This window comes from Neovison vison, chromosome 12 (genome assembly GCF_020171115.1).
Source record: "Neovison vison isolate M4711 chromosome 12, ASM_NN_V1, whole genome shotgun sequence".
Taxonomy (NCBI): domain Eukaryota; kingdom Metazoa; phylum Chordata; class Mammalia; order Carnivora; family Mustelidae; genus Neogale; species Neogale vison.
The window spans coordinates 121,196,885-121,224,693 of NC_058102.1; the positions used below are offsets into that span (position 1 = coordinate 121,196,885).

General features: G+C 44.8%; 1 protein-coding gene across 7 annotated transcripts in view; it reads right to left on the bottom strand.

Annotated features, from left to right (window-relative positions):
- FRMD4A (FERM domain containing 4A) overlaps positions 1-27,809 on the bottom strand; it is a 606,410-nt gene that overhangs the window by 173,786 nt on the left and 404,815 nt on the right. For all 7 annotated transcript variants that reach the window (XM_044228298.1, XM_044228296.1, XM_044228301.1 and 4 more), the window contains one exon: positions 13,155-13,220. In XM_044228298.1, the coding sequence (XP_044084233.1) occupies positions 13,155-13,220 (66 nt within the window). The remainder of the gene's footprint in view (positions 1-13,154; positions 13,221-27,809) is intronic.

A 27,809-nucleotide genomic window follows, 5' to 3' on the forward strand; every position in this document is an offset into this window, starting at 1 on the left:
ATTCGGCAACCAAAGGCTTTGTCAGTTACAGGTTGGCTATTATTACACAGCTACACGTGTGAAGACGGAGGTGTTGGGAGGCCAAGGAACAACCAACCCCAAGACTGCCTGAGCTTTAGGAAATAAAATGATTATCCCAAGAACAATCACTGAGAAATTTGTGTCCTATTCTTATGTTCCCCTTTCTCTTTTTCTGAGGATCACCTAGTTCATATATTTGGATTCACTGAAAAATTGTTTGATTGTTCCTTCTGTCACAAATAAATGAGGATAGAAGCCACAAACTGAAGAAAGGAGAAATTTTCATTTGATAGCTCTTCATGCATTTGTTCATCTGGTTAACATTGATAAACTTTTTGGTGACAGCAGTTACCATTTACTGGGTACTTGGCTCTGTTATCTGTACTTCTCATCACAGTCCTGCAAGGTAGTTAATAGAATTCCCATTTTAGCAACAAGAAAGCTGAGGTTCGTCAAGGTAAATATTTCCCAAGGCCACATACTGTCTGGGTGGGAAAAGAGAGCCGGGATTCAAAATTGGATCTGATTTTAGCCTAAGCGTGAGCTTGATCACATCAATGGATCCTAAGCCCCAGTACATCTGTCCATTAGTGATACGACAGAAAAGTAAGATTAATATATGTAATTTTTTATACAATTAAATGTATCCTATTTAAAGACTTTTTTTTAATAGTTTTCCTATTCTTTTGATCTGTTTCTCTTTTTTATTATACAGATGAAGATAAAAGCAACCTGCAATGTTTTTTACCCTTACTTGGCATAAAACAAAACTTCCAGTCCTACTTTCCCTTTATCTTTAAATTTTCTGGTCACTTAAAGGCCAGTCTGGGAATCACAGTGACCCTAGCAGTGAGCCATGGAGGAAAGTTCCAGAAAGGTGAGCCTCAATACTACCATTTGAACATAGAGCGTGCTGGGAAAACATACAAGCTCCAGAGGCTGACTCTATTGGGTCACGTTCTGGCTCTGTTCGGGGTGGAGCCTGAGAAGTTGCATTTCTAGCATGTTCTTGATGAATGCTGATGCTGCCCACCCAGGACCACCTGTGAGAATCACCGAGTTAGCCAATCACATGAATCCTACCTCCCTTGTCAGGGACTGGTCCAGACAGGACAAAAATGACCCAGCTATGGTCTGGGGTAGAGCAGGGACGGGAGGGACAGGGAAGACCATCTGAAAAGGTTTTTTTTTTTCCCCCATGAGAAAAAGAGTTAATGGGAGGAGCAACTCCCTTTCCTCCTTTCCAACACTGCTGTGTCAAGATGTGGCTGGAGCCAGCCAGCCCTGTGACCGGGCTACCTGTGGCTGGGAAGCACACACATCAAGGAGCCCGCAGATTTTCTTTAGAATTGACTGTGTTTTGATTTCACTGTGCTCAAACGGAGTGAAGCTGAAGGGAAAGATTAGTATTTCTCTTCATGCTTCTGAGGACAATTTGGTGAGGACACTGCTGTTGAACCCAGAACTCCGGGGCAGAGTTCCTCCCCAAGATTTACGTGTTGGGTGGGGGTGTGTACGTATGTGTTTGAGACAGCCAAATGAATATTGAAGGCATCCTGCTACCACAGTATTCACGTGTGTGTGTGTATAAAAGGTATTATTAATCCCCCAAAAGACGGCTGAGAAGGCGGTGGTTTCCCTATACCTCTCTGGCTCTTGCCAGCATAAAATGTGGTAAAAATGATGCAGAGAATGGAGGTCATCTGCAGGATAAGAGCAGTTCATTCAGACCTGTGCAGGAATGCAGTGATACCTTCTGTTATTTTATAAATCACAAGCCCTATTATAAGCAAGGAAGGAAGGCTAACGTAAAGGCTGAACAAAGGATTTTGATAATGCCGACATATGGCCCACTTTGATCTTGTAATATATCCTAGGGTTCTGTCAACAAGGTAAAATGTAAGAATCGTTGTCTGGATCTATTGCCTCCCTCAAAAGGGCTCTGCATGGGATGTTAAAGTCTTCTTTCCTTAAAGAATAAAATCTGGACCGGTTTTGAACTGGCAGCCAGGCCTCCTGGGAGCCATGAGGTTCTCCTGCATTTCATCAAAGGCTGCTAGGATCCAGTAGGCTTGGGGAGGCCCCTGTTCTTCTAAGTCTCACAGAGTTGCACTGAACACATCTAAATGCCCCAAATCGTCCACCCTGTTGTGCACTGCAAAATCTGGCTAGCAGGCCGCAACCTTTGTGAGAGATCCAACCCCTAATGGGAAACAAGAGTTCGTACATGTGGGACCCCTGGGTGGCTCAGTTGGTTAAGCCACTGCCTTCAGCTCAGGTCATGATCCCAGTGTCTTGGGATCGAGTCCCACATCTGGCTCCTTGCTCAGCAGGAGCCTGCTTCTCCATCTGCCTCTGCCTGCCACTCTGTCTGCCTGTGCTCACTCTGACAAATAAATAAATAAAATCTTTAAAAAAAAAAAAAAGAGTTCGTACATGAACTTGAGAGCAGTTGAGTTCATGAGTAATAAGCTGGGAAACCAATCACTAATTTGTGCACAAGGGAAAGAATCTGCCTTCAGTCCTACCCTCCCGCATTATCACAGCCAATACGATCCTTCTGTATGTAATTGTGCGCCAGCATCACTGTAACATGAAGGAGTAAGGCTGGGGTCACTCATCAGATACTGGGCTGCACCCGTCAAAAAAAAATTTTTTTTTTCTATTTTGTCTCCAAATATGTTAAGTGGTTAACATGCTTTGACATACTTGGAGGTCAAAACTGAATTCACTGATCTAGATGGTTTTCGATATTCTGCATGAACGCACGTCCATATACATCCTGCCTGTCCTCACATGACCTTGTCTTAAGGATGACTTTGGAAGGATTAGCATTGTTAGCCAGTGTTTATGAAAACATTAGGGGATGATGTGTAGGGAAGCCCAGAAGGTGAAGCCCAGAAAGTGAAGACATTTGAGAATCAACCCATCACAATCACATGAACTTACATGAAATCCACAAATACACCACAAAGCCTTGCACAGAGTCATCATGTGACCAAATTACTAGGAGCGATAGCCCGGGAAATTAGGCAGCATCTCCCTCAAAGGTCAGAGGTAGTTTATGATCCCATTCTACAGATGACATAGCAAAGGCACCCAGCTTGTCCAGATTACCACAGCTACTCAGTGGTCTAGCCTGGACACCTGATGCCAGGCTAAGGCAGTGCCTATGAGGTGCCAATTAGTCTGCTGAGCACTTCCCATGTTTGAATCTGTGAATCCTAATCACAACTCTAGGATGCCAGTAGTGTCCATTTACAGATCAAATCACGGCAGGAAGACTGCAGGCCTTATCCTTCCAGGGTTACAGATAAAGAAACTGAAGGTCGGGGCGCCTGGGTGGCTCAGTGGATTAAGCCGCTGCCTTCGGCTCAGGTCATGATCTCAGTGTCCTGGGATCGAGCCCCGCAGCGGGCTCTCTGCTCAGCGGGGAGCCTGCTTCCCTCTCTGTCTCTGCCTGCTTCTCTGCCTACTTGTGATCTCTCTCTCTGTCAAATAAAATAAATAAAATCTTTAAAAAAAAAAAAAAACTGAAGGTCAAAGAGGTTGGGTAACTGGCCAAGGTGACAGAGTTACGAAGATTTGGAGTTAAGAACCCCATGGCTTTGGTCAATTTTGAATTTTGGTCTGGTTTTGAAGCCAGGCTGCCTGACTCCAAAGCGCGCCGAAGTCGCTCTTACTCACATGGCCTGAGGTACATGGCCTGACTTTGAATCAGGTCTCTACTCTTCGCTAGCTGGGCCACTTTGAATAAGTTATTTAACATCTCTGTGCCTAAATTTCTTCATCCGCAAGATGGGAACAGTGACAGTTACCCACCTTCTAGAGTTGTGGAGGTGATTATCAGCTGATGATTTAGCATCTAGGAAGCACTTAGAACAGAAAGAAGTGCTCAATTAGCTAATGGGTGATTAATCACACGCTAAAGTTTCTCATGGCATTTAAAAGATGGCTTATGTAATTAAAGTTTGATTTACACTTAACTGTTCAGGAATGCATGCATTTACATCAAGCAAGGCACACTTATATTTTTCGTCACCTGCTCTCTATCTAGAACGGTGAGTTCCAAGCCCCGAGGGGTGTACAGAGACGCCTCCGGGGAATCGTTTGAAGAGGTGGTGGGCGGCAGGTGGGATTCCAACCTCCTCTACTTACGTGTACCAGACAGAGGATTCTACATGTAAGAGAAGTTGGAGAATCACTGGTTGCAAGGACTACTGTCAGGTCATGGGATTGCTTCTGTCCAGGACCATGGATATAAGTCCCCGCAGTTATAAAATGCAGGAAGCCAGTTCTGCTGGCTGAGGCAGGCAAACAGGACCCCCTAGGGCACACCCAGAGAGGGGACAGTGAGGGACAACATTACACTCTTCATGTCTTCAATATATTGCTCTTGTAAGAAGGACCAGTCAGATTACGGAGGGCCGTGAGAGTCTAACAGAGGAGTCCAAACCAAATGAACTACTGATTGGAGACATGTCACAAAGGAGTCCTTTCGGAAGAATAATCTGGCTGTGTCATGCAGGTCCAACTGGAATGGACAAAGCATGGAATTACAGAGGTCAGTGAGGAGGCTGCTGTAGGACTCCAAGCAAACAGCGGTGACAATGTCAAAGCCAGGTGGTGGTGACTGTCTATCTAAGGGTCATGGGAACCGGAGAAAGAAAGAGAGCTGGCCACACATCAGGATAGGGATGGAGTCAAAATAGGAGCCTGGTTGCCTTGGCAGAGTAGGGGGCTCCCCTTCAAAGAAGGTACCAGAAGAGCATGATGTGGGCTTGATGAGGGTGGGGGTGTGGGCTGGGGGTGTGGAGCGTGAGGGGCCGCCTAGGTTGTCACTTACGCATACCCAGCAGGCAGCTGAGGTGCTTGACTGGGGCTTGGGTGAGATCTGGAAATCTTCCATGTCACTTGGATGGCAAAATCATTGGCTCTATGCTGGCCTTAGTGACGGAACAGAAAACAGAGAGCATGAAGGGCTCTGGGACAGGGCCCCCGGGGTGGAAGAGCCAGAGAAAAATACACAGCAGCTGAGATTCCCCCTGACTCTTCGATTCCTTGCTCCACCACCCCTGGCTGCCTGACAGCTCTGTGTTTCTCAGGAGAGCTGTTTGCCTCTTTCCGTCCATCTTCAGGAAGGGTGGAACAAGGAGCAACAGGGCTTCGAGAATGAACAGATCTGCTCTCCTTAAAAGGGAGGACAGGGTGCTGCTGGCAAAGCTGTACCCAGGAGGCGGCTGTCCCAACCAGAGGAGGGAGGGAAGGAGAACGCACAGCCCACTGCAGGAAGAGGAACCACCCACCCCTGGATTTGTAAAAAGTCTTATGGCCTGAGTAATTTCTCCCCTCTAGACAGAACGTCTTGCCCCAAAGGGAGGTTCTCTTAGGTCTGCAGTGCCCACTGGTAGACGAATGGAGATTTACCAAATGAGCAAGGATCTGAATTGAGCAATGAGCCAAATACCAATCTGTGAGTTAGGGATAAAAAACAAAAAACACCCAGATTTGCTAATTCCCAGATTCCTGTGATGCCATCCCTTCCAGATGGCCCCTTTTCTCTCCAGAGCCATACTCTTAGGGGTGTGTGCATGTGTCTGTGTCTGTCCTCTAGAAACACAGCTACTCCCGTTTTGCGGAACTGCACTGTGTGTTAAATCTGTTTTAATCCCTTTACTCCCTGCTCCACCATTCTTATCCCCCTTGAACAGAGAGATGAAAAACTAGGAGCCCCTGGTTTGCAGCCATCTCCCGAGAGTCCTCATCTGCCAACACTCCTACTGGGCTACTACAGAGAATATGTGGAAATGATTTAGTAAAGGGATCAAAGAAAAAAAAAATAACTCAGCAGTGACATCAAAGCGAAAACATAACATCAGGTTTCTGGAGGGTTGTTCCTAGAAGGCCAGGAGCTGCATCGTCTCCCTCTCCTTCCTCCTTCTTCATCCCATGTGGCGTGTGAACCATATGAAATGGTCCCTTCTGTAGGACAAACTTGGCTCCCAATCGGCCATTTAAATGGCTCCAACTAATACATTTTCAAACTGGTTAAAATTAGCATCCAGGGAGAATGGGGGTGTGGGGGGTGTTCAGAGGGAGCGTCGGGTGGGGGAGGGGAACGGAGAAGGGGTTGTTGCTCAGCAACCAGATCCTGGACAACCCCCACCCCTCCAAGCATCACCCCAGACAGCCTCTTCCCCTTATCCCGAGCCCAGATGAGCTGTCTGGCCCAGGAGCTGTGAGCACTTTTGTGTTGGGGGGGGGCGGGGAGTCCCTGGATGATTGCATCAATCTGCTAGATCCTGACACTCCTCCCTCCATCACTGCCCCACAGGGAGACTGAGAGTCTCTTTTGTTCTCAACCAGAGCACTGTTCACCAGTTTCTCGGTCACAGCCCTCACTGGTGCAAAGGGAGATGTACCGGTCCCTCCCTCCTTGCCAAGAGGGAGACTCGCTAGCTGCTTGTGTCACCGGTGCAAGGCTATGCGTTCTGGACTATTTCTCATTCTTCCATGCCACTAAATGAACGCCAGATTACATGCAGAGCTAGCCTTGTGTTACCTGCCTCTTGTCTATACCTTAACGTTGATTTGTTTCATCACGTGTCTTTAGAATGTTAAATATGACCAGCCACCCCCAGGGCTCGGAAAGACATCTGTCTGGCTCATTAGGGGCAGGACCCAGCTTTGCAAAGAGGAGCCGAAGAAAGGATGACGGCAATCGTGGTGAAGTTTGAGGTCAGCCCAAAGCGGTGCTGCCCATTTCATGAGGCTCTTGTTTCATGAGGCAGCCTGTGGACTGGGAGGTCCCGGACAGAAGCTTCCTCCTACCTAGTCCCTCAGTCTGTTTCCAGCCCCTGCACACGGCTCCCCGCACGCACGTGGCTGACCCCGCACCTCCTGGTGAAGTCAGACCAGACAGGAGCAGATGGCAGACCCAGCTCACGCTTCAGCAGGCAGGCCAGCAAGCCAAGCAGACCACCCTTCCCCAGTTGAGCAGACAGAGGATCAGCTCTGTGTGTTTTTTTTTTCTTGGCCACACGTGCTTTGGGGGAATTCCTGGTTTACTTGGTAGAAAACGGTCCCTTCTTTTTTTTTTTTTTTTTTTAAATGGAAGAACATCCTTATCCACAGAAGCAGCTGAGGAGGGAGGGAGGGTGAGCGTGTATGTGGGGGTGTGCACACACACAGAGAACCCCAGTCTGCTCATTTATTCTAGTAGCACAGATTTTTTATAGTTGTTTTTTTTTAAAGCCCATTATAGGCCAGAATATTCACTTTGTCCTCCATGCCGCTTGACTCAAGGACCATAGCAACTTACTGAACCTCTAAGAGGGAGTATCACCAGCACGGTAGTCAGACAGAGAAATGATCAGAAGGTTCAAACTGCTGTGGCTTGTTTCTTCCACACCTGATGCCTGGAGGCGGACACGTGATTGGAAATCCATCAGTACGTGTGTCCATGCTCAGATCTTCACCAGACAGATGAGCAGCTCAGGTCTAAGACATGAAATGACCTGGGTAAGCCCATCTTCAGTTCCAGACTTGAGATGGGGGTCGGAGCCTCTAATTCCAGTCATTTCCGAGGCTGGTGCTCGGGGTCAGCACAGTGGCCATGTTACAGGGGAACTCTCCCATGTCCCGGGTCTTTATTATATATATTTGCTACAGTGCAGTGCTAGGAGGTCAGGATGTACTCTGTTCAAGCTGCATAGACGACTACTACTACTATGCGACCTCAAGCGAGTTATCTGACCTTCCTGAATTTGTTTCTTCATTGGAATTACCACTGACTTTACACAGTCAACATAAAAATTAGATAAATAAGCCCCAGCAACATTCTATAAGGAACTATAAAGTGTGATCATTCTTGCAGAGGACATCCAGGGTGATCTGGGTAATCTGACTGTGTCCACAATCTTTTCTCTTGTTAAATGATCTTCTCTCTACTCTTTACAGATAGCTGTCCAACAGAAATAAAATGTCCGCCACAAACATGAACCCAATATGAAATAGTCCTATTAAACAAGTCCGTGACTATTTTCACGGACATATTTTCTTTAACCTAATTATTATACCCCCCAAATATTTCATTTTCAACATGGAATCATCAATATAAAAATCCTTAAGAAGATGTTTTACTTTTTGTTTTCATAGGAAACCTTCAGAACTGGGTGTGTATTTTACACTTCGGGTCCGTGTGGATGGCCCACATTTCAAAACTCCCATTGCATGACAGAGTCCAGCTTTAGATCCTTCCTAACGTTTCTGTCCCACTGGCTTTCTCAGAATTAGGGACACCGTGTCATGTACAACAATAACCCAGCTATGATTTCTCATTCTCCTGGAAAATAGCTGAGGTTTGAGCCACTTCTCAGAATCACAGGACACTCTGTTCCTCTATTTTCACAGAAGTGGATGGTGGTGAAAAAGCTGCCAATGGCCACTGAAAGACTGGGTCAGCCCTGACGGTCCAAGGATGTTAGTGACATCACGGGGCAGCTTCCAAACAAAACATAAAGTGAGGCAGTTGAGGCAGTCGTGGGGCTGGAGAGAATTGCAATTTGTAAAGCTCTGTCATCAAAGGGAAGAATTCCTGCCAACAGAGCATAACATCTACTCATCTATGGGGTTTGGGCAAAGCCCTGAAGTGAGAAGGCCCACGTCTATTTTCCTTGTCCTGGCATGTCTTCCTGTGAGAAAGGAGGCCACGTAATGTCATAAGCCTCAAGAGAACCTAATAAGGAAGAGCCACACCTCAGCCATTCCAATCAAGTGAAAATCTATTCTATTTTTAAGAAATTCAAGAGAAAGAGCCTGGGATCTTCCTTCCTTATTAACGGCTTCCGGGACTCCATCTACTGACCCGCAGTATCTGGAAATTCTTCCCGGTCTTATTTAAATTGTTCTCACTAAGGCTAAGGCACATTTTCCTTTCTTGGCTTTCAAAATGCTCACCTAAATATTCAGGGGGAAAAAATGGAGAAATTAACTTTAAAGGAATAGCCATATGAAGCTAAGACTTGAGGATTTTACTACAAAACATTCAAGACACCCTCTTAGCTGGCTACAGAAGCATCAGGAAGTGGCTGACAGAGAGACATGCATAATGGCAGACTCTGTCATTCTGATGCAGGCTTTTTTGAGTACATTTCGAATTGGTTGAAACAATTTTGGGCAACAGGGCAAATGACACCATTTCCAGGCTGGATAGGAGGGTGATGTGCCTGGACCCTGTCACACATTGGTGACAGAGGATGATGGAGGCTTGGTTTTGTTGCGGAAAGCTCACATCATCATTTCTGCTGTCCTTAAGTGGAATTTAAGGACTATGGAGTCACATGATAATGCTGTGGGTACTGCGTACCTGGCTGTGGATTTTGAGATGAACTTTTCAAATATCCAATCCCAGCTTGACCTTTACCCTTTCCTCTGTAGGGGTGACGTGGGATTTACTCAGGGCAATCAGGGATTTGGAAGGACAGATCTGCTCAATCATCTCAAAGGGCTTTGTAAGCATTAAATGTTGGGATTATGGCCATTTTGCTCTCTAACCCGAAAAAAGGGAAATGCTATAGTCACAGGGACCAGGTCTACACAGGAGAAAATGGTCTGTGCGGGTGTCTGGTCACCAGAATCCTTTTGGTGGGAGGAATCCTTGTTAGCTGCTGACTGCAGGCCGTCTTGGGCCTCTTTGGGCTGTCGGAGTTTCGCGAGGTGTAGCCTTCGATGCAACTCTTACCCTAACAGCGGCTGAAAAACTCGATGTCTCACCTCTGCCACTATTTCAAATTGCAGCCACCCTTGAGTAAACCCACTTGCCCCTCTGTGGGAGAGAAACACTTCCTCCCAACCTGCCTCTCCGTCTTCCAAACCTTGTCGGGTCCACACCTGCCCCACCCCAACTCCGCATCTCCAGATTGCAAGACTGAGAAGAGCTTTTCTTCATCCCAGGCGTGTTACGAATACTCTGAAATTGTGCTTCATGGCAACACCGACAAAACCATCTGCACCTACTGTACTTGGGTGACTCAAGAGTAAACGAATCTGCCAGGTTGTCACTCTGTAGATTTACGGTATCAAAAAGAGAAGTATGGGATCCAAATGCTTTGTTCTATAAAAACTAGCATGGGTCCAAATGAACCCCAGAGAGGGATTCCCTTTAGAAAGGGTTTTGTTGAAAGAACATAATCCAGGACAAGGGAACTTTGTAGAGGAGAAAGAAAAGTCATGTTTAACTTGGTGTTTGTCCAATAGTTTTAACCTTGCTCCTCTATGTTTTGCTGAAGTCTGCTTTGTAATCATGCCCAAAGGACTTCAGAAGTGTTCCCCCTTTTTTTTTTTATCTATAGTGTTTTTGTGCTAAACAAAATCCCCTGCCAAGCAATTCGTTCTACGACAAAAAGTCCTTTGGGGAAATAATACCAAGGCATTTTAGGATTAGTCCTTTCTTTCATTCCACAGGGATTTGTTTAGTGACATTTGTGCCAGGCATTGGGCTGGGTGCTGGGGATACATGGGGATCATGATGGAGACCCTGCCCTCAAACCATTGGTGGCTCTGGGCAACAGAGTAAAGAGGCAGGGACAGTGAGCTGTGACACTGAGCTGTGATAGCTCTGTGAAGGGTGAAGGGGGCCTGTGGGGGAGAGCGCACAGGGAGGGAGAACATGGGGGGAAGAGTGTCTTCTAGGCTGTGAAATGGAGGCTTAGCAGAAACCAGACACAGGCACAGGGATGCGGTGCAGGAAGCAGAGTTCTAGAAAAAGGGAGTAACACATGACGTGTGTTCTCAAGGGGGAGGGCAGAATAGGTCTTCTCTTGCTTGCCCTAATTCAACATCTTCTGGATTGTGAAGGGTTGAGGACAAGCCTTCCAGAGGCGCATGCATATACTAGTAACTAAATACCTTTTCTGCAATTCAAGTTCACTTCCAATGCCCTGGTTCACCTCTTCCTGGGGAAGGCTGGCTGGCTGACAGACCATAACTTCACTGCCACTTGAGGTTCCATTTCCTGTTTCAGAGAGTGGCTGCTTTCTAAGCCTCTAAGTGTTGATATATATATATATATATATATATATATATATATATATATGTATATTTTAAATATTTTATTTATTTATTTGACAGACAGAGATTATAAGTAGACAGAGAGGCAGGCAGAGAGAGAGAGAGAGGAGGAAGCAGGCTCCCTACTGAGCAGAGAACCTGATGTGGGGCTCGATCCGAGGACCTTGGGATCATGACTTGAGCCAAAGGCAGAGGCTTTAACCCACTGAGCCATCCAGGCGCCCGATATATATATATTTTTAAAAAGCATCTAAAAACCACTGGACCACTCTCCTATAAACTCTTTGCGCTGATTCTTAACAACTGAAAGCTCTAAGTGCTTTGTCAGTGATTTTGCGGATGAGATCTCGCTCACTTTACGGTTGTCTCCTGCCTCATCTCACCCCCCAAATCCAAACCATAAGTTTGACTTTTTTTTTTTTAAGATTTGTTTGTTTATTTATTTGACTGACAGAAATCACAAGTAGGCAGAGAGGCAGGCAGAGAGAGAGAGGAGGAAGCAGGCTCCCTGCTGAGCAGAGAGCCCGATGCGGGGGCTCGATCCCAGGACCCTGAGATCATGACCTGAGCTGAAAGCAGAGGCTTTAACCCACTGAGCCACCCAGACGCCCCACAAGTTTGACTTTTAATAAGACTATAAGTCTTGAAATCAAGCTTAATAAGAACATAATCCAAACATTGAAGACTTCTGTACTCATGGGTAAATTAATGACAGTGTTTACTGGTAATAGTAGAAAACTATTAAAGCAAAAAAAGCCTTAAAGTGCCCAAATGAATGAACCATTAGATAATAATGGTATGTCCATTTTTGTAATTTATGCTGATGCTGATATTAACAAAGATGAACTTACAGTAACTTGGGAAATGCCAATGAAAGACAATGTTAGATGGAAAAATAAAATAGAATTACACACATTACGATTACAACCACATAAGAAATAGAAATCTGAAAAATGCTGGAAAGAAATGTGCTGAAATGAGACTAGTAGGTAAATGAGTGGGCTGTGATTATGAGCTTTTTCCTACTTTCTGTTTCCTACATTGCTCTTATAATTTAAAGCTAATTGAAAGTATTAACTCCTTTAAGTTATTAGCAATTCAAATATTTTCAAATCCAAGCAGTATGTACAAGGGAACGTGACATTAGAGTATTTCTACGCAAACCTTCCCATCGTGGCAGTATCATTCCCCGCCCTCAGTGAATGAGCATGAAGGTTTTATTTCAACCTAGTGATGAATTACATATTGTTTGGCAAAATGTTCTGGATAATGAGGGGCACTGCTCTAAGAATTTGATAGACGTTCGAGAATTTCAAGCAAATATAGTTCTAAAACTTGGAGTCAAACAACAGATTTGGAATTAAGGTCTTTAAATCAAGTTGGGCAACTTTGTGATTCTTTGGAGCTCTAGGTATAATGATGATTTCTTTTGAGAACAAATTAAACAAGGCCAGGGTCTGTGATTCTAATACTGCTCTGATTTCTCTGACTCCGATGGGTGGGTGCAAAGTTTGTAGATGGACTGACGGATCTCCTGAGTGTCCACAGAGACATAGGTATTCAAGAGTGATACATTGTGGACACGTGGGATGGGGGTTATGTTGCCCCTGGAAGGGAGCCAGAGCCAGGAGATTGCCTCTTCTTTCCCACACCTATGAAGGATTCACTTGGAAACAGCAAATGGTTTTCCAGTCCTCTCTAAGTAGGGAAGACGTGCATCAGTTACAGTTGTGGCAGAAGTCATTTACATTATATTCCAGTTAACTCCTGCAAGTAGAAATTGCTGATGGCAGCTGCGGAATTTCCTTTTCTAGAGCTTTGCAACAATAGGTTAGATATACATCTGGCCTTGAATGCCTTAGGCGTGGTGTACAAAAAAACAGAATGAACAAAAATAGCACTTACAAGCACAAAATTACCATGGTGTGCCGCCCTTCTCTCCTAGATTCTACCAGATACCCATTTGAAAACCACTTCTATCCTCTCCCCACCCATTGGCTGAATTGAAGTCCGAACCATATCAGCCTCGGAAGAAACTTAGAACATTGGTCAAAATCAGTTACCTGTACTAGCAGTTCCAGCTTCCTGTCATCAAGAAGATGTACTTGACATCGACGGCCCTCCGTCATCTACGAAGAAAGACAAACGATGGTCACTGAGAGTCTGACAGCCTGACACACAGCAAACGAACGTGTCCCCAGGGCCGGGCACCACCAGGCACCATCCCCTGGGCAAAATGTCCCCGGAGATGGAGCTATACAATGCTAAGAGCTGGCAGGACCAATTCGTTCATTCGTTCCTTCAAAAATATTTATGGAGCCCCTTTCTGTGCCAGGCACCATGCTGGGAGCTGGGTGTACAACGACACCTAAGACAAGGTCCCTGCCTGCATGGAGCTTACATTCTTATGGAGGAGATAGGAAATAAATTAGCAAACACATGCATAACCTAATACCAGGCTGTGATAAGTGTCCCATGCTTTAATCATTCTTCCATTCAATCATTTCATCACCACAAACTGGGGACAGATTTCAGCATCCGAGCTCCACCTCGTTCCCCTTACAGAGCAGCCAGGAGCAGACTAGCACTCCTCTGGCAACTGCTTCTGATTTCTGTGAAGCTTCTTTTTCCACAGGATTTCTGTGTTATTCATTTATTACCTGGTCCCCATAGTGTTTTCCCTGGTGACAGAGGAACCTGGGAGCTGAATGTTCACAGCTAAACCTGACTCCTCACCCTTGCCCCTTGTACTGCGCACACCGCCGGCAGTGTAAGGGAGGCATCCAGACAGGCATCCTAGGGTCTTGGCTGCAGGCCTTTGGACAAGGGTCTGTTCATCTCGGCAGCCCTGTCTCATGTACAAAAGTGAGTGGGCTGAGCCCAGGAGAGTGCAGCTGAAATGTTTAATCACTGGCTTTCTGGAAGGAAGAAGCCTTCATTTGTAGCATTTGCTGGAGCCCTGGCAACACTCTCAAAGGAAATCTTTTAAAGAACGAGGCTTCCCATCGATGTCAGCTGGCCACCACTCCAACCCAAACTTGTCTTGCTGCACTCCAGATAGCTTCCCTGGGTTTGATTTCAAGCTAGTGTCCTGACAACATATCTCCTACATATACGGTAACCTTAAATAACCCCAGGGGCATGGATGAGAATAGAGTCAAATAATCAGGAAATTTTCCAGGCATGAGTAATGGGTTTTGAGTTTTTATTACCTTTGTTTTTAATATAAGGTACTTACCTCTAAATTTAGAGAATTTCATTTTAATAATGTTTATGTTTTTACCACTGGCATACGGAATTCCCAAAAATGTACCAACAGGCTCTCACAACAGCTAAGAGCTGGTTCTGACACCACTGTCTGGACCAGAAGACCCAGAAGTTTCCGTCTAGCCCTCGTATTCTTCTATGACACTGTAGCCCCCTCTGAAACCACCTTCTTTTTGCCCACCTAGCAGCCACTTCGTGCAGATCAAGGGGAGGGAAGCACGCGGGCAGATCCTGGCCCTATCTCCATGCCCAGCCATCACAGTCCCTTCTGATGAGCACTTTCTCCAGGAACAATGCAACAGATTCCATCTTCTCTTCCTGTTCAACAGGGATTATCCTCTAACGATCAGCATGTCCAAAGCTGGCATGAACTCCTGTAGGAAAATTCTCTTATTCCCTCCTCAGAAGAAGCCAACCTCTCCAACTACCATCAAGTCAGATTTCCCTGGTTATGGCATCTTAACCAAAATAGCACATGTGCTTGGATGGGGCCAAAATAAAGTCTCTTCAATCTGAGTTATAAGAATAACTTGGCAGACCCCAGCTCTGAGACAAAACACCAAGAGAAGTTTTACATGCTCACAGGCTCTCCAACAGAGGTTAAAATAGAGTTAAAAACCAAGGAAACCAGTCCAAAGGTCTGTCATTTTGCACATATATAAGCTGAAGCTGGTGGCCATGGATGTGAGATGGGTCTATGAAAAGTCCTTATTCATTCTTTGGACTCCTAACTTTAGGTGTTAACTGCCTTAAAAGGAGAAAGGACTCAAATTCCATTAGAATCTACCAACTTTGCACATAGGAGGCTTCTTAGCTGACTGACTTCATTTAAAAAATCTGTCAGCTTCAAAAAACAAGCAAGTGGGACAACATCATAATAAAATGCTCAGGCACCTGGATGGCTCAGTTGGTTAAGCGTTTGCCTTCAGCTCAGGTCATGATCCCAGGGTCGTAGGATCGAGCCCCACATTTGGGCTCTTTGCTCAGCAGGGAGCCTGCTTCTCCCTTTCCCTCTGCTTGCTCTCTCTCTCTCTGACAAATAATGAATAAAATTAAAAAAACAAAACAAAACAGAAAACTCCTGCACAACAAGGGGAATCATCAACAAAATGGAAAGCAAGCTACTAAATGGAAGATAATACTTGCCATTTATGTATCTGATAAAGTGTTAATATCCAAAAGATATAAAGAACTCAGATGACTCAATAGCAAAACCTCACACAATCCTATTACAAAATGGGCAGAGGATCTGAACAGACATTTCTTCAAAGAAGACAGAGAAATGGCCAACAGACACATGAGAAGATGCTCGACATCATGCATCATCAGGGAAATGCAAATCAAAAATACAATGAGCTATCAAACTCACATGTGTTAGAATGGCTATTACCAAAAAGACAAGAAATAACAAGTGTTGAGCAAGGTGTGGAGAAGAGGGAAGCCTCGCACACTGCTGGTGGGAATGTCCATTAGGGCGGCCATGGTGGAAATCAGTACGGAGGGTCCTCAAACAATTAAAACTGGAGCCACCAGCATGTGATCCAGCAATTCCAACTCTGGGTATTTACCCAAAGAAGAGGAGAGCATTCATTCAAAAAGATAAATGCACCCCCATTTTCAAGACAGCATTCTGTACGATAGAAAAGACACAGAAGCAACCTTAAGTGTCCACGGGTGAATAAACGGAGAAAGAATATGTGGTGTGTGGGACGCCTGGGAGGCTCAGGTCATGATCTCAGGGTCCTGGGATGGAGCTGCACATCGGGCTCTCTGCTTAGCAAGGAGCGTGCTTCCAATCCCCACCCCCCCCCCCGCTCTGCCTGCCTCTCTGCCTACTTGTGATCTCGCTCTCTGTCAAATAAATAAATAAAATCTTAAAAAAATACATGTGGTGTATATATACAGTGGAGTATTACTCAGCTATAAGAAAGGAGGAAATCTTGCCATTCATGACCACAAGGATGGACCCTGAGGGCATTATGCTAAGTGACGTTAAGTCAGAGAAAGACAAATGCTCTCATAGGTGGAATCTAAACAAGCAAATAAACAAAACACACAAATTCACAGATACAGAGCCCAGACTGGTAGTCACCAGAGCTGGAGGGCCAGGGGGCTGAGGGAAACTGGTGAAACGGGTCCAAAGTTTAAAAGGTACACATTTCCAGCAGTCAGTTCTTAATGAAGGCACCCAAGGTTACCACAGTGGAAGTTCAAGGAAGAAAAGTGCTATAACCATCCAGCATTACTTTGAAATTCCTTTAAAGACATATATTACAGGTTTCAGAAAAGTTTCTGAAGGGTGAGGAAAGAGGAGAATTTTTTTTTTTTTTTTAAATGCTGCTGGTCCTCAGCGTCTTTAGAACACCAAGTTTTGGGCTTCCTTTATTGTAAAAGGTTAAGGATATAAACACGTTCTTGACTTCCTTAACCACATTCTAATAAATTTGACAAAAACAAAGGGAAATTGGTACTGCCAAGATATTACTGGATCAAATGAAGTTTTAATTGCAATGATAAAGAGGTAGTACATCATTTTCCCAAAATATTTCAAAGCATACAACACAGGACATGACTTTGAGTTCATACCCCATACCTCAGATTTACTGTGAGGCTCTAATTTTCATCTGAAAAATAAAATCCTCATTCCATTAAATAATCTCACCTTATCTGCTCAGCAGTTGAAGGAATTAGCTATACATCAAGATGTTAACATCTACTCAAAGTTTTCCAAGTTTACTCTTCTCTTCCAAAAAGCCTCCATTTTCAGTCCCGGGGAATTTATTCTTAAGCATGTTCCCTATTTGAACAGGGAATTTCTAAGCTGCTTCCCTTTGGGAAGGCAAAATGTCCCTGAAAAAAAAAAGGGGGGGGGCAGCCCAGAGCAGGGCGTCCAAACAGAGACTCAACTTTGAATCATCATGTTTTTGAACGTACGCCTTTTGTTGGACGGCACTGCTGTGGTTTTTTTTTTTCCCCTCCAAGCGGGGGCAGGGGGAAGGGCAGTCTGTCCTTCCATACTGAAAGAAGACTAGAGTATCCTGTTCTCATCAGTTCAGAAAAGGTTTACCATTCTGGGTGTGGACTGGGCAAGAGTGGACATCTGTAGCTTTGTCTGGCTTTTCAGGCATATTGAGATTTTCTTTTGAATGCTAACAATTGTAAAATAATACGGCTTTGCTTGTTTTCATCTTCAGCTGCTGAGGCACAATTGCAGTGTTGGCACCCCCCCATCCCCAGAGGAAAGCCTTTTGGAGAAAAAGGCTTCTGGTAGATGTCAGCTGGCGACCGCTCCAGGATAAATCATTTCGCTACAATACAATTCCATACCAAGCAGAGGCCTGCTAAAGGTTCTGTGATTTTCAAGGAATATACGGCAAAGTGTTATTCTGGAAGTGAGGTGTCCATCCCATTGACCCAATTTTGCTGTTAAGAGGCACACTGAATCAGGAAGACTATTGATAAGCAGAGAAATCCATTTCTGCTACTAGCTTAAGGGAGCATACCAGATTATGAATTGCTACGTGTCCTACTGAGGCAGCCAATAAAATTATCGTGCACTTGGACTGGAATTGGGAGGCAAAAATAAAATAGTTGATGTGCTAAGGAAGTAGGCATAGTTCCCTCCCATCCCATCTCAATACTACTAAAAGCTTTTTTTTTTCCAGTTAAAAAAATGTAAAAAAGAAACTTTATCTAGAAAAATGAATGACAGTGTTTGAGGTCACCTATAGGAAATGGATCCTGAGAAGCTTTGTTCCCAATAAACTTGTTTTAGATTGCCTATGTTTTTAATGTATCAAATCAGATTAATTAGTTTACAACTAAGAATTACAACCGTCACACAGGGTCAAAATACTGGAGACGAAAGGTCTGACACAGTCTCTCTCCGCGGGTGAAATTAATGGGAAGTCAACTGCGATCAGAAGTTGCTCAGGGAGCACAGAACCTGAAAAGGGGAGACATTTATAAATATCTATGTCTGAGAGCATCCTTCTCCACTATCCTGAAGTCTTCCTGTTGGTAGAAGGAACCACTGTCCACATGTGGCAGGGGAGTCCCCCCTCCAAGTCATTAGTAAAAAACAAATAATAACTAACTAGCAATGACAAATACCCCCCTTCCCCAACCATGGGGATTTTCAGATGCTTTATATGGAGAAGGGCAGGCTACCAAGTTCAGCACGTGCAAACATGTTTTATTAGGAACATTTTCGCTTCAAATTAAAAACTAAGCAAATCCCATTTTTAATTATGCTTTGTATTATCATCCTTTTCTCTACAGAGCACCTCTCCTGCTCTCTCCCTCTCTTCCTCCTGCTCTTCTTCTCTTTCTCTCTCTATCACTCTCTGAGCCACTACTTGGATACACCCCTCTCCTGTTACTTGCCCTTTGCCAAGTAAGTTACACACTATGGTACACACACCTAGTTCCACTATGGATGACATTTTCGTTGAAATCTAGTGCAGTTGTACGAATGACTATAGGGGCACTGATTCCAAGCTTAGCAATGCACGTGGCTTTCAAAAATAAAAACTTACAGAATATTTCCTAAGGCACATTTATACGGAGACGGTTATCCCTGAGGCACCGGGGAATAGGATGAGGGCAGGGTGGACACTGGGAGGGGAGGCTATGTTCACAAACCGCAAACAGAGCTTTGAACCCAGCTTTGAACACACCCACTTGGTGCGTCTCTGTGCATAGTCAGGCACTGTGCTGTGACTCATATCCATTTTGGAGACAGTAACTTTCTGAGACAACAAAGTAAGAAATATTAAAGCCTCACTAGGATTGTATAAAGGGAAGGATTAAAATTTCCAAAGCATGTTTTATTTAGAAAAGTTATTAATACTCCCCCTTCCCAAGCCTGAAATCCTATCTTTTAAAATTCTACCATCAAATAGAAAATTCGGATTTCAAAAGCCTCCAAGCCAAGGTCCAGACAACACAGAGACAAGCCTCCCCTCCTGGACTGGTCCATGAAACCGCAGGGCAGCCCAAGGCAGCTGGATGGGCGGATGTGCTACGGCAGCACCTCACAATCCGCCCTTTGACCTGGGCCCTTCTGCGGCTCAGAAGGAAATTCCAGAAACATGACGACAACTTCCCAGTGCAACTCACTGTTAGAGCGTCTGCTCTCAGGGTCACCTCAACATGTGACGGACATTCCTCTCTCCACTCTGGTTTCCTCTCACACTAACGAAGGCCCAACAACCCAGCGAAGGTACCAGAAAGTCGCAGGCTCATGACATAAAGCTATCACATCCAGGAGATGAATGAATATGATATGCGCACAGTGTTCTCAAGAAATGCAACTCACAGTAAATACACAGAAAGGTCTTCGGGAAAATTAAAATTTACTGAAAATACCCATCCCTTTGCTGCTGCTCACATCTAACTTGTACCATGGAGATGCCAGACAGAATAAACTATTAAATGTAAATAGTAAGAATAAACTATTAAATATTAATAAATATTATTAATTATTAACATTAATAAATATTAATAGTAAGAATAAACTATTAAAATGTAATATTATAACATTTTAACAGGCATGAGGAGGCTCTGCCTCCCCTTTAAAGGTTAAAGATATTTTGCCCACTTTTGTTATAATTATTCCCATAGTCAAGCCTACCATTTTTGTCTTGAAGTGACATCATATTAAAATAACACAACTGGGGAAGGAGACACGTGGTGCTACACACCAGAGGTCCAATTCAGAGAGAATGACCTTGTCCCTATTTCGCCCTATGTCCTTTGCAGATTGTTTCATCTCTGTCTCTACCACTAGTCCCCTGGATTTAAAGGAAGGACACACGGGCATGTCCTTGATGCTCTTGGCTGCTGAATACACTTGTGACTTATCAAAACCAGAGGCAGGTGATTAAGTGAGTGGCTCCATTAGAAACAAAATTACGAGGCGATTTGATGGATTACAAAAGGTGAAAAAGCCTTGCATTCCCCAAAGCTCAACCTTCCCCAAGTTTGCATCTGATGAGGTCACAAGCAGGGCTGGTGTTTTACCAGAGGATCTTTGGAAAACAAATTTTAGGGCCATGGTTGCTGAGATCCCACTTCTGCCTTCTGTACAAGAAACCGGCGCTTCCTCTGATAATGCAGGGAGAGACGTTGTGGTGCACTCAGGGTGCACTCAGGGCTTGGGGGCTGCACAGGGCCACCGCTCTGGGGTGGAGGCTGCCTCCCAGAAGACTACTGCCATGCATGATCAAGCCACAGGTCCTGGAGGACAATCCGTCTTAGACTTTCCAGATGGTACTACAGGGCAGAGGGTCAGGAAACACTAACAGTTTCTGGGCCTAACATCTAGAGGATGAGGAATGGACCCAGACAGGTGAGTGGTAAAGACAGCCAGGGAGCCCCAGTGATGAGTTTTGTGATTCCAGGACAGAGGAACTCGGGGTCAGCGCTAAGCTGCAGAGGAGGAAGGGAGGAAGGGTATTCTTCCCACCTTCCAACAAGGCCTTACCATTTGAGGACAAGTTGTTGATGTGGAGGTGGGACAGATCTGTTGCAGATGTAGAAAGACAAGGTGGAGTCGGTGCCACCCAGGGCCACCGTGGGACAGGCCATCATTGTCCTATGAAAGCTATGGAGCTTTCTGCACCTCCTTCCAACTAGCTAGATGCCTAGAGAGCAGTAACTGGATGGCCCCACTTGGGTTCTGCTAGGGCACCTTCTGCAGACAGGCTCTCCTTTATCTCCTCATATGACCATCCCTGTCCCCCCACACACACCTGTGGCCTTCCACCACCCACACTCTCTGCATCTGCAGCTGAGTCTCTGAAGACATGGAGAGACTTCAGCCTCTCAGAGGGAGGAGGAGAGCATACCCAATCAGGCCTTATTCCCTGGTCCACGGCACGGGGACAATCACAGCACCGCCCTGTGAAGAGGAACTAGCTTAATACAGGGAAAGGGTAGGCTCTTTGCTTGGAGCACAGCAGGCTCTCAATCAATATTACCTTTAGAAGTTTCCAGTCCAGGAATTCAAGATTTCTCTGAGCAGGAGTGTCAGAAAGGCAGCAGATGGTATACCTCTCCCCTGGTGCCCCAATTCCAGGATGGCCCCAGGTGAGGCTGAGGCTTTCTGTCCACTCACACAAGACTTTTGGCTCTGTGGCAGGGCGGTGGGGGGACCGGTGTGGATAGGCTTCATCTGGGTGGCAGTCACCTGCCCTGAGCAAGTGCCAGGACCTTCTGGAGCAGAGCTCTGTGGGGGCCTGGCCCTCCAGAGAAAGGGGCATCTCACCCTGATAGAGGCCCAGGCCAGCCAGTCCTTCTCCCCAGCCACAGCAGCTCCCAGAGTCATGCTGGGCAAGCTGGCCATCACCAACAGAGAGCTGATATGAGGAACATAGAGTAGGCTGCAGAAGGGAGGCTGAGGAAAGTCAGCATGTGACACGTGGGCAGCCGGCTCTGCCAGACCATAGTCTGCAAGGTCAGTGGAAGAGATCAAAGTTCTTGCACCTGTTTCTCTGGGCAGGTTCAGGGTGTTACTCTTACTCACACGCTGTTCACAGCACAGGTGTCCATGCAGACAGGCTTTAAAGTTGGCTGAGTGAGGTATAAACCCCAATAAAACATAACAGGCAAAGAAACAACAAGAACTTACATACCCAGCTAACATCTCACTGTGCTGGAAGTAAGGACAGATGCAAGAAAATGACATATGTTCTTGGCCGTGTGGAGTTTTAGACTTAGTATCTTAATGGCAGAGCCATGGGGTGGAAGGAAGATGCTTCTTCCAAAGGAAAAGGTAAATATTTACTCTTTCTTTGGTTTGATGACTGTACTTGGAATTTTTATAGTAGGAGGACGGTGTAGTTCTACAAGGACCCCAGACACAGGGGAAACGGTTTTTTAAAAGTCTAGGAAAAGAAATAAAAAGGTTGACTCTATGGACCTTAAGGAATATTGTTTTTATGAGACGGAGACTTTACAGGTAAAAATTTCATAACCTAACAAAAATAAAATTGAATGAGAGAGTGAAGAGTGAGATATCCAAAGCACACAGAGTTATTTGCACAGAGAACTCCCAAAGGAGACAAGCTTTTGGTAGAATACATGCAATTTGTTCACGGTGCACAGTACGTTATACGTATTCTGTACCAATATGATAAATGTTTTCAGTGCGTCACAGACTGACAGGGACGGAACTGGAAAACCAAAGCTATCATGTGAAATAAGGGAAGTTTAAGAACAATTAAAGAACCTTTAAAGACAGGATCAAGCAAGACAAGAAAGGAAAGGAATGTTTTCATTATCTGGGGCCAATCAATTTTTGTTGAAAGAGGAACCACTAAACTACTCAGTTCTGGGTTGGTGTCAATCTTCTGAAGCAAGAAGGGAAATGGTGGGCTAGCTATGACAAAATAAACTAACTGTACCTCCTTCCCCCAAATAAATTCCTCCCAGGGTTCATAAAGTGAGTATTAAAAATAGGTAATTACTGGGGTCCCTGGGTGGCTCAGTCAGTTAAGCATCTGCCTTTGGCTCGGGTCATGATCTTGGGGTCATGGGATCAAGTCCCACATCAGGCTCCCTGCTCAGCAGGGAGTTTGCTTCTCCCTCTCCCTCTGCTCCTTCCCTTGCTTGTAATCATGCACTTGCATGTGCGTGCTCTCTCTCTCTCTGTCAAATGAATAAATAAAATCTTTAAAAAAAATAGGTAAGGGGCGCCTGGGTGGCTCAGTGGGTTAAAGCCTCTGCCTTTGGCTCAGGTCATGATCCCAGGGCTCTGGAATCGAGCCCTGCATCGGGCTCTCTGCTCAGCAGGGAGCCTGCTTCCTTCTCTCTCTGTGCCTGCCTCTCTGCCTGCTTGTGATCTCTGTCTGTCAAATAAATAAAAAAAATCTTGAAAAAAAAAATAGGTAATTATTAGGGTTTTCTAAGCATGAAAGCAATGAGTGAGCCCAAAGGGGAAAATATAGACACTGGTCCACCTTAAAAATATTTCCATTAAAAAAAAAGTAATTTGGGGCACCTGGGTGGCTCAGTGGGTTAAGCCTCTGCTCAGGTCATGATCCCAGGGTCCTGGGATGGAGCCCCACATCAGGCTCTCTGGTCAGTGGGGAGCCTGTTTCCCTTCCTGCCTCTCTGCCTGCCTCTCTGCTTACTTGTGATCTCTGTCTGTCAAATAAATAAAATCTTAAAAAAAAAAAAAAGAAGGAATTTTACTTTACAAACACCCTGAGCAAAAAGAAAAAAGCAACTGCAAATTTTGGGGGGAGGGTGATAACAACTACGATGAGGAGTTAATGCTATTAAAGATAAAATTATTTCATTAGTATATAATTACAAATTAATTCTCAGGTTACTAATACCCTACAGGAATTAAATTACACTGCAAATGGCTAAAAAGTTCCTCTGGCTGGGTAATTTCTCTTCTAAAGAAGAGATGTATCTCTGTCTCCAGTACTCCAGAGAGTAAGTAATCTTGTGACTAACCCATCCTAATGAAATAAGGGGGGGAGAGGTTAGAGGGTGATATACCATAATGTCCGCCAGAGTGTGGGTTCATTCGGCAAGGGTTTATATTATAGTATTATGTGCAGGGCATCTTATTAGTTATATAATGATGAACATGATTTTGTTCCTATATTTAATGAGCCTCTGTACTCCACAGAGGAGATACCGAAGTTAACAGGCCATTACAGGGTAATCTGTGTGACAACAGGGAGGGTGTGAGATGTTCTGGGCAGAGAGTAGGAGAGACCATAACTCACACCTGGGGGACTGGAAGTGGTCTATGAACAACAGGACATCTGGCAGAGGCAGCCTGATGTAAAAAGGTCTCGGACGGGTGGGAGCTGGGCATGTTCTGGAAACGTGGATTATGCAGAAGAAGTGTGAGCAGAGAGTGGTGGGTGGACCAGGAGCAGTGAGAAAACCAGCTAGAGAACCCTAATTATGATGATAAGAAGGCCATATATTCAATAGCTTGAGGGTGGTACATCCACTGTTGAAATAGTAAGGAGCCATGGAACATCATCTTGCTCCTCTTCTTCTTAAAATTTTATTTATTTGAAAAGAGACAGAGAGAGCATGAGTGGAGGGAGGGGCAGAAGGAGAGGGAGAAGCAAACTTCCTGCTGGGCACAGAACCTGATGCCACTCCATCCCAGGACCCTGGGAGCATGACCTGGCTTAACCAACTGAGCCACCCAGGCATCCCAGAACATCATTTTCAAATCAATTTCATCCTAAATGATACAGACATAAGGGGAGTTTGGAAAGAGGGTTTTAAGTGCAAGTATTGAAGCTCAGTATCTAAGAAGATCCACACGCACTTGGAAAACTGTACGGAAATATTAAATATAAGCTGTCTTTCTTAGTATCTGCGTGACCCCCTGTGACTTATAACAAATGAAGAACGTGTGCTGACCAAATGTATAGTTCACAGGGAGGTTCAGATGGTAGCTTCAAAATTTAACAGCTGGGATCAGATTATTTATAGTTTGGGGCCCTATTCTTAGTTCACATGCTGGAAGCATAACTTCCTGAATAATGGAATTAAGCAGCCTCCCACACTCCACCACAGTTAAAGCATTTCTGGAAATCTGTGTTCGTTCTGGGCACCATATTTTACACAGGAAATGAAAGAAAGTGGAGCAAGGCAAAGAAGAGTAAGCAGATTGGGTAAAGATCTGGAAACCAGGTCTTCTCAGGACTGAGAGGAAAACCGCATACCAGCCGAAACAGCAAAGGCTCTAGAGGTAGGATAAGTCTATATAATCTATTGTCCATGTCAAGATATGTGAGTGAAGAAGAAGGGGAGTGATTACTGATTCCAAGGAGTATAGGCATAAATCCAACAGAGGATGCCTGGATGTGGGGACTGGCCAACTTAATGATTTTATGCTAATCTGATGATTACATTTAATAATTTAGCGAAGAGGGAGAACTTTGCTTTGGTGGGCAGAAATGGAATCAAAGAGCAGAAGTTCCAGAAGACACATGTGAATTCAACAGCGGGGAGAACTTTCCAACAAGCATCATTTTTCAAAACGTTAATGGGTTGCCCCCTTGTCACTGCATGTGATCAGGAAGGAGCCGGAAGACCTTTGGCCAGGGACAGTGTATTAAAGGGTTATTGAAATCCAGTGGACAGATACACTCTAAGGTATGTTATGGATATATGTGCATGGCCACAGACAAGAATTCCCCCCCAAAAATTTTCATTTTAATAACATATGTGTTTACTTGTAATGCTCCTGTTACAATATTACATTTGATAACCAAATGTTCCCAACATCCATTTCCTGCTTCAGAAGAGTTTTAAATCAGACCAAATTCCCAGCAAAGCGCACTGTAGACAGGTAGGCACCAACACATTATTCTACCTTTTTTCCTACTAAATTCCTTCATATAAATATGCAAGCAAATGTCCTCTACTTAAAACATAATGCTGTGGAATGGTTGGTTTTATGCATCTGTTACTGGTTTGGTATTCATGTATTTGAAATCCAAGAACCTCAATGACATTTTCTTGGTAACATGAATATGCCTCTTTAGCTCCAATGTCTAATTCAGTCGGTCATTTCTAATGAAAATTTTTTCAATTTTTGCTCATATTGTGATTAGTGGGATGAGATCACACTGTTACAACTATGGGTCTTATGAAGAAATAGGTTTTCCCATTTTCACTGAAAGTATTTGGTTAACGTTAAAATGATATTATATACGCATGAATGAAACAGAATGACTTAAAAAAATAAAAAGTAAAAAAAAAGAAACAATGACTTGACTGCAATAACAGGCACTCACAATATGTATTTTTACATGAATTCATAAATATATATTCAAGTAACATATATTCTTATATACCATTTCAAGGACAATTCCAAAATCTAGGTACTATACAACTTAATTTGCATTCAGTGAGATATGTTTTTAATTTACCTATTCTGTAGGAACATATCCCCACACAGGGTATGGAACACCATGCATTCTTTGTAGCTAGAGGACCACGTGACAAATGAACAGCATTGCTGTCAATCTTCCATCACTGGTAGCTAGGGTATCCTGCCATATAGTCTATCCCTGGGGATGTGGTAGGGGGCAGAAAAGAGTATCCAAGACCATCTGCAATCTAGTGTGAGTCTATTCTTAGAAGACTCTTGAAGCACATGCAGAGGTCGCCTAATATAATACATGACTCACCTACTTTCACGGAACCTACATGGGAAACGAAGTCCCACTTGTGCCTCTCAGACCTGAGTCCAGGGGCTCCGAGCTCAGATGCCAAGTCCTCCAGGTTTGGAAGGAAGCATTCCAGCCCGACAGCTGACCCTTTTGAGATTCATGCTTAAATCAGACCAAATTCCCAGCAAAGCGCATCTGAAGACCATGGATGACTCTGCCTGGAAAGCCACAGTCCCACGGGGCGCTCCCAGCCCAGGAGACAGCCCCAAGGCCTCATCCTCCCTGGCCAAATGCCCTATGAAGGGGTGTAGGGAGAGCTTAGGAAACGGAAGTGCTTGCATTAAGGGCAGTTTCTCCAGCTACCTCTGACATCTATATGGGGGGCAGCCCATCCAGGCTGGAGGCTGCTGTCCAGAGATTTACAGAACTAGAATTCTCTGGAAAAGATTCTGCTGGAGAGTCCTGGCAGGGACTCACCATGCTTGCACGAGCTGCACATGGTGGTTCCCTTCCTCTGTTCATCTCGTCGGAGGTTTCTATACTGGGTGGCTGCGCCATGAACCACCCCAGACTATCCTAGGGACCTGCTCATGGGGTTCCTGATGCTGCTGCCACAGCACCACGCACAGGATGGGTTTCTAGAGCTGTTCCATTTCTTCCCGAATACCACTTAAAAATGGGGGTGGGCACGAGGCTGGGTAAGGAAGGGAAATGGAGGAGAGTGCTGGGCAGAGGAAGGGAGAGGATACCAAAACCAAAGAGGGTCCTCCCCTCTCCACGCACAGTTCACAAGCCTCTCAGTGGAAAAGCTGTCACAGGAAATAAAGCAGTGTCTTCAAACACAATGACCGTTTGGCAAAGGGCAGATCTAAAAATATCCGGGGTGCATATCATCAGTGAGCAGTTACAGAAGTAAAGACGTTCTGTTGTATCTGCGAGTCAAATCAAAAATTCTAATCGGACACAGAACAATTTCTCAGAGCTTTTGGCAGGAGGTAATTATTGTGTTGACGACACACAGAAATAAAGATGAAGCTGAGCCTGCTGTTTGGGCTGCCTCCGTGGAAGGAGGAACGAGGGACAGGTTTTTGCCTGTATCAGCACTGATTATAGGATGGCAGGGTTCCTAATCTTTCCTCTTTCCCGATTTCACCAGGAGCGCCGGTGTGAAATGGTTTACGCATGGCATTCCAAACTCCGTGGACACCAAACTTAAGCGTACTTCCAGCAGAGCCCTTAGGAGAGAGAACTGTGTAGGGGAAGCCAGGATGCTGCATCAGAAATAGA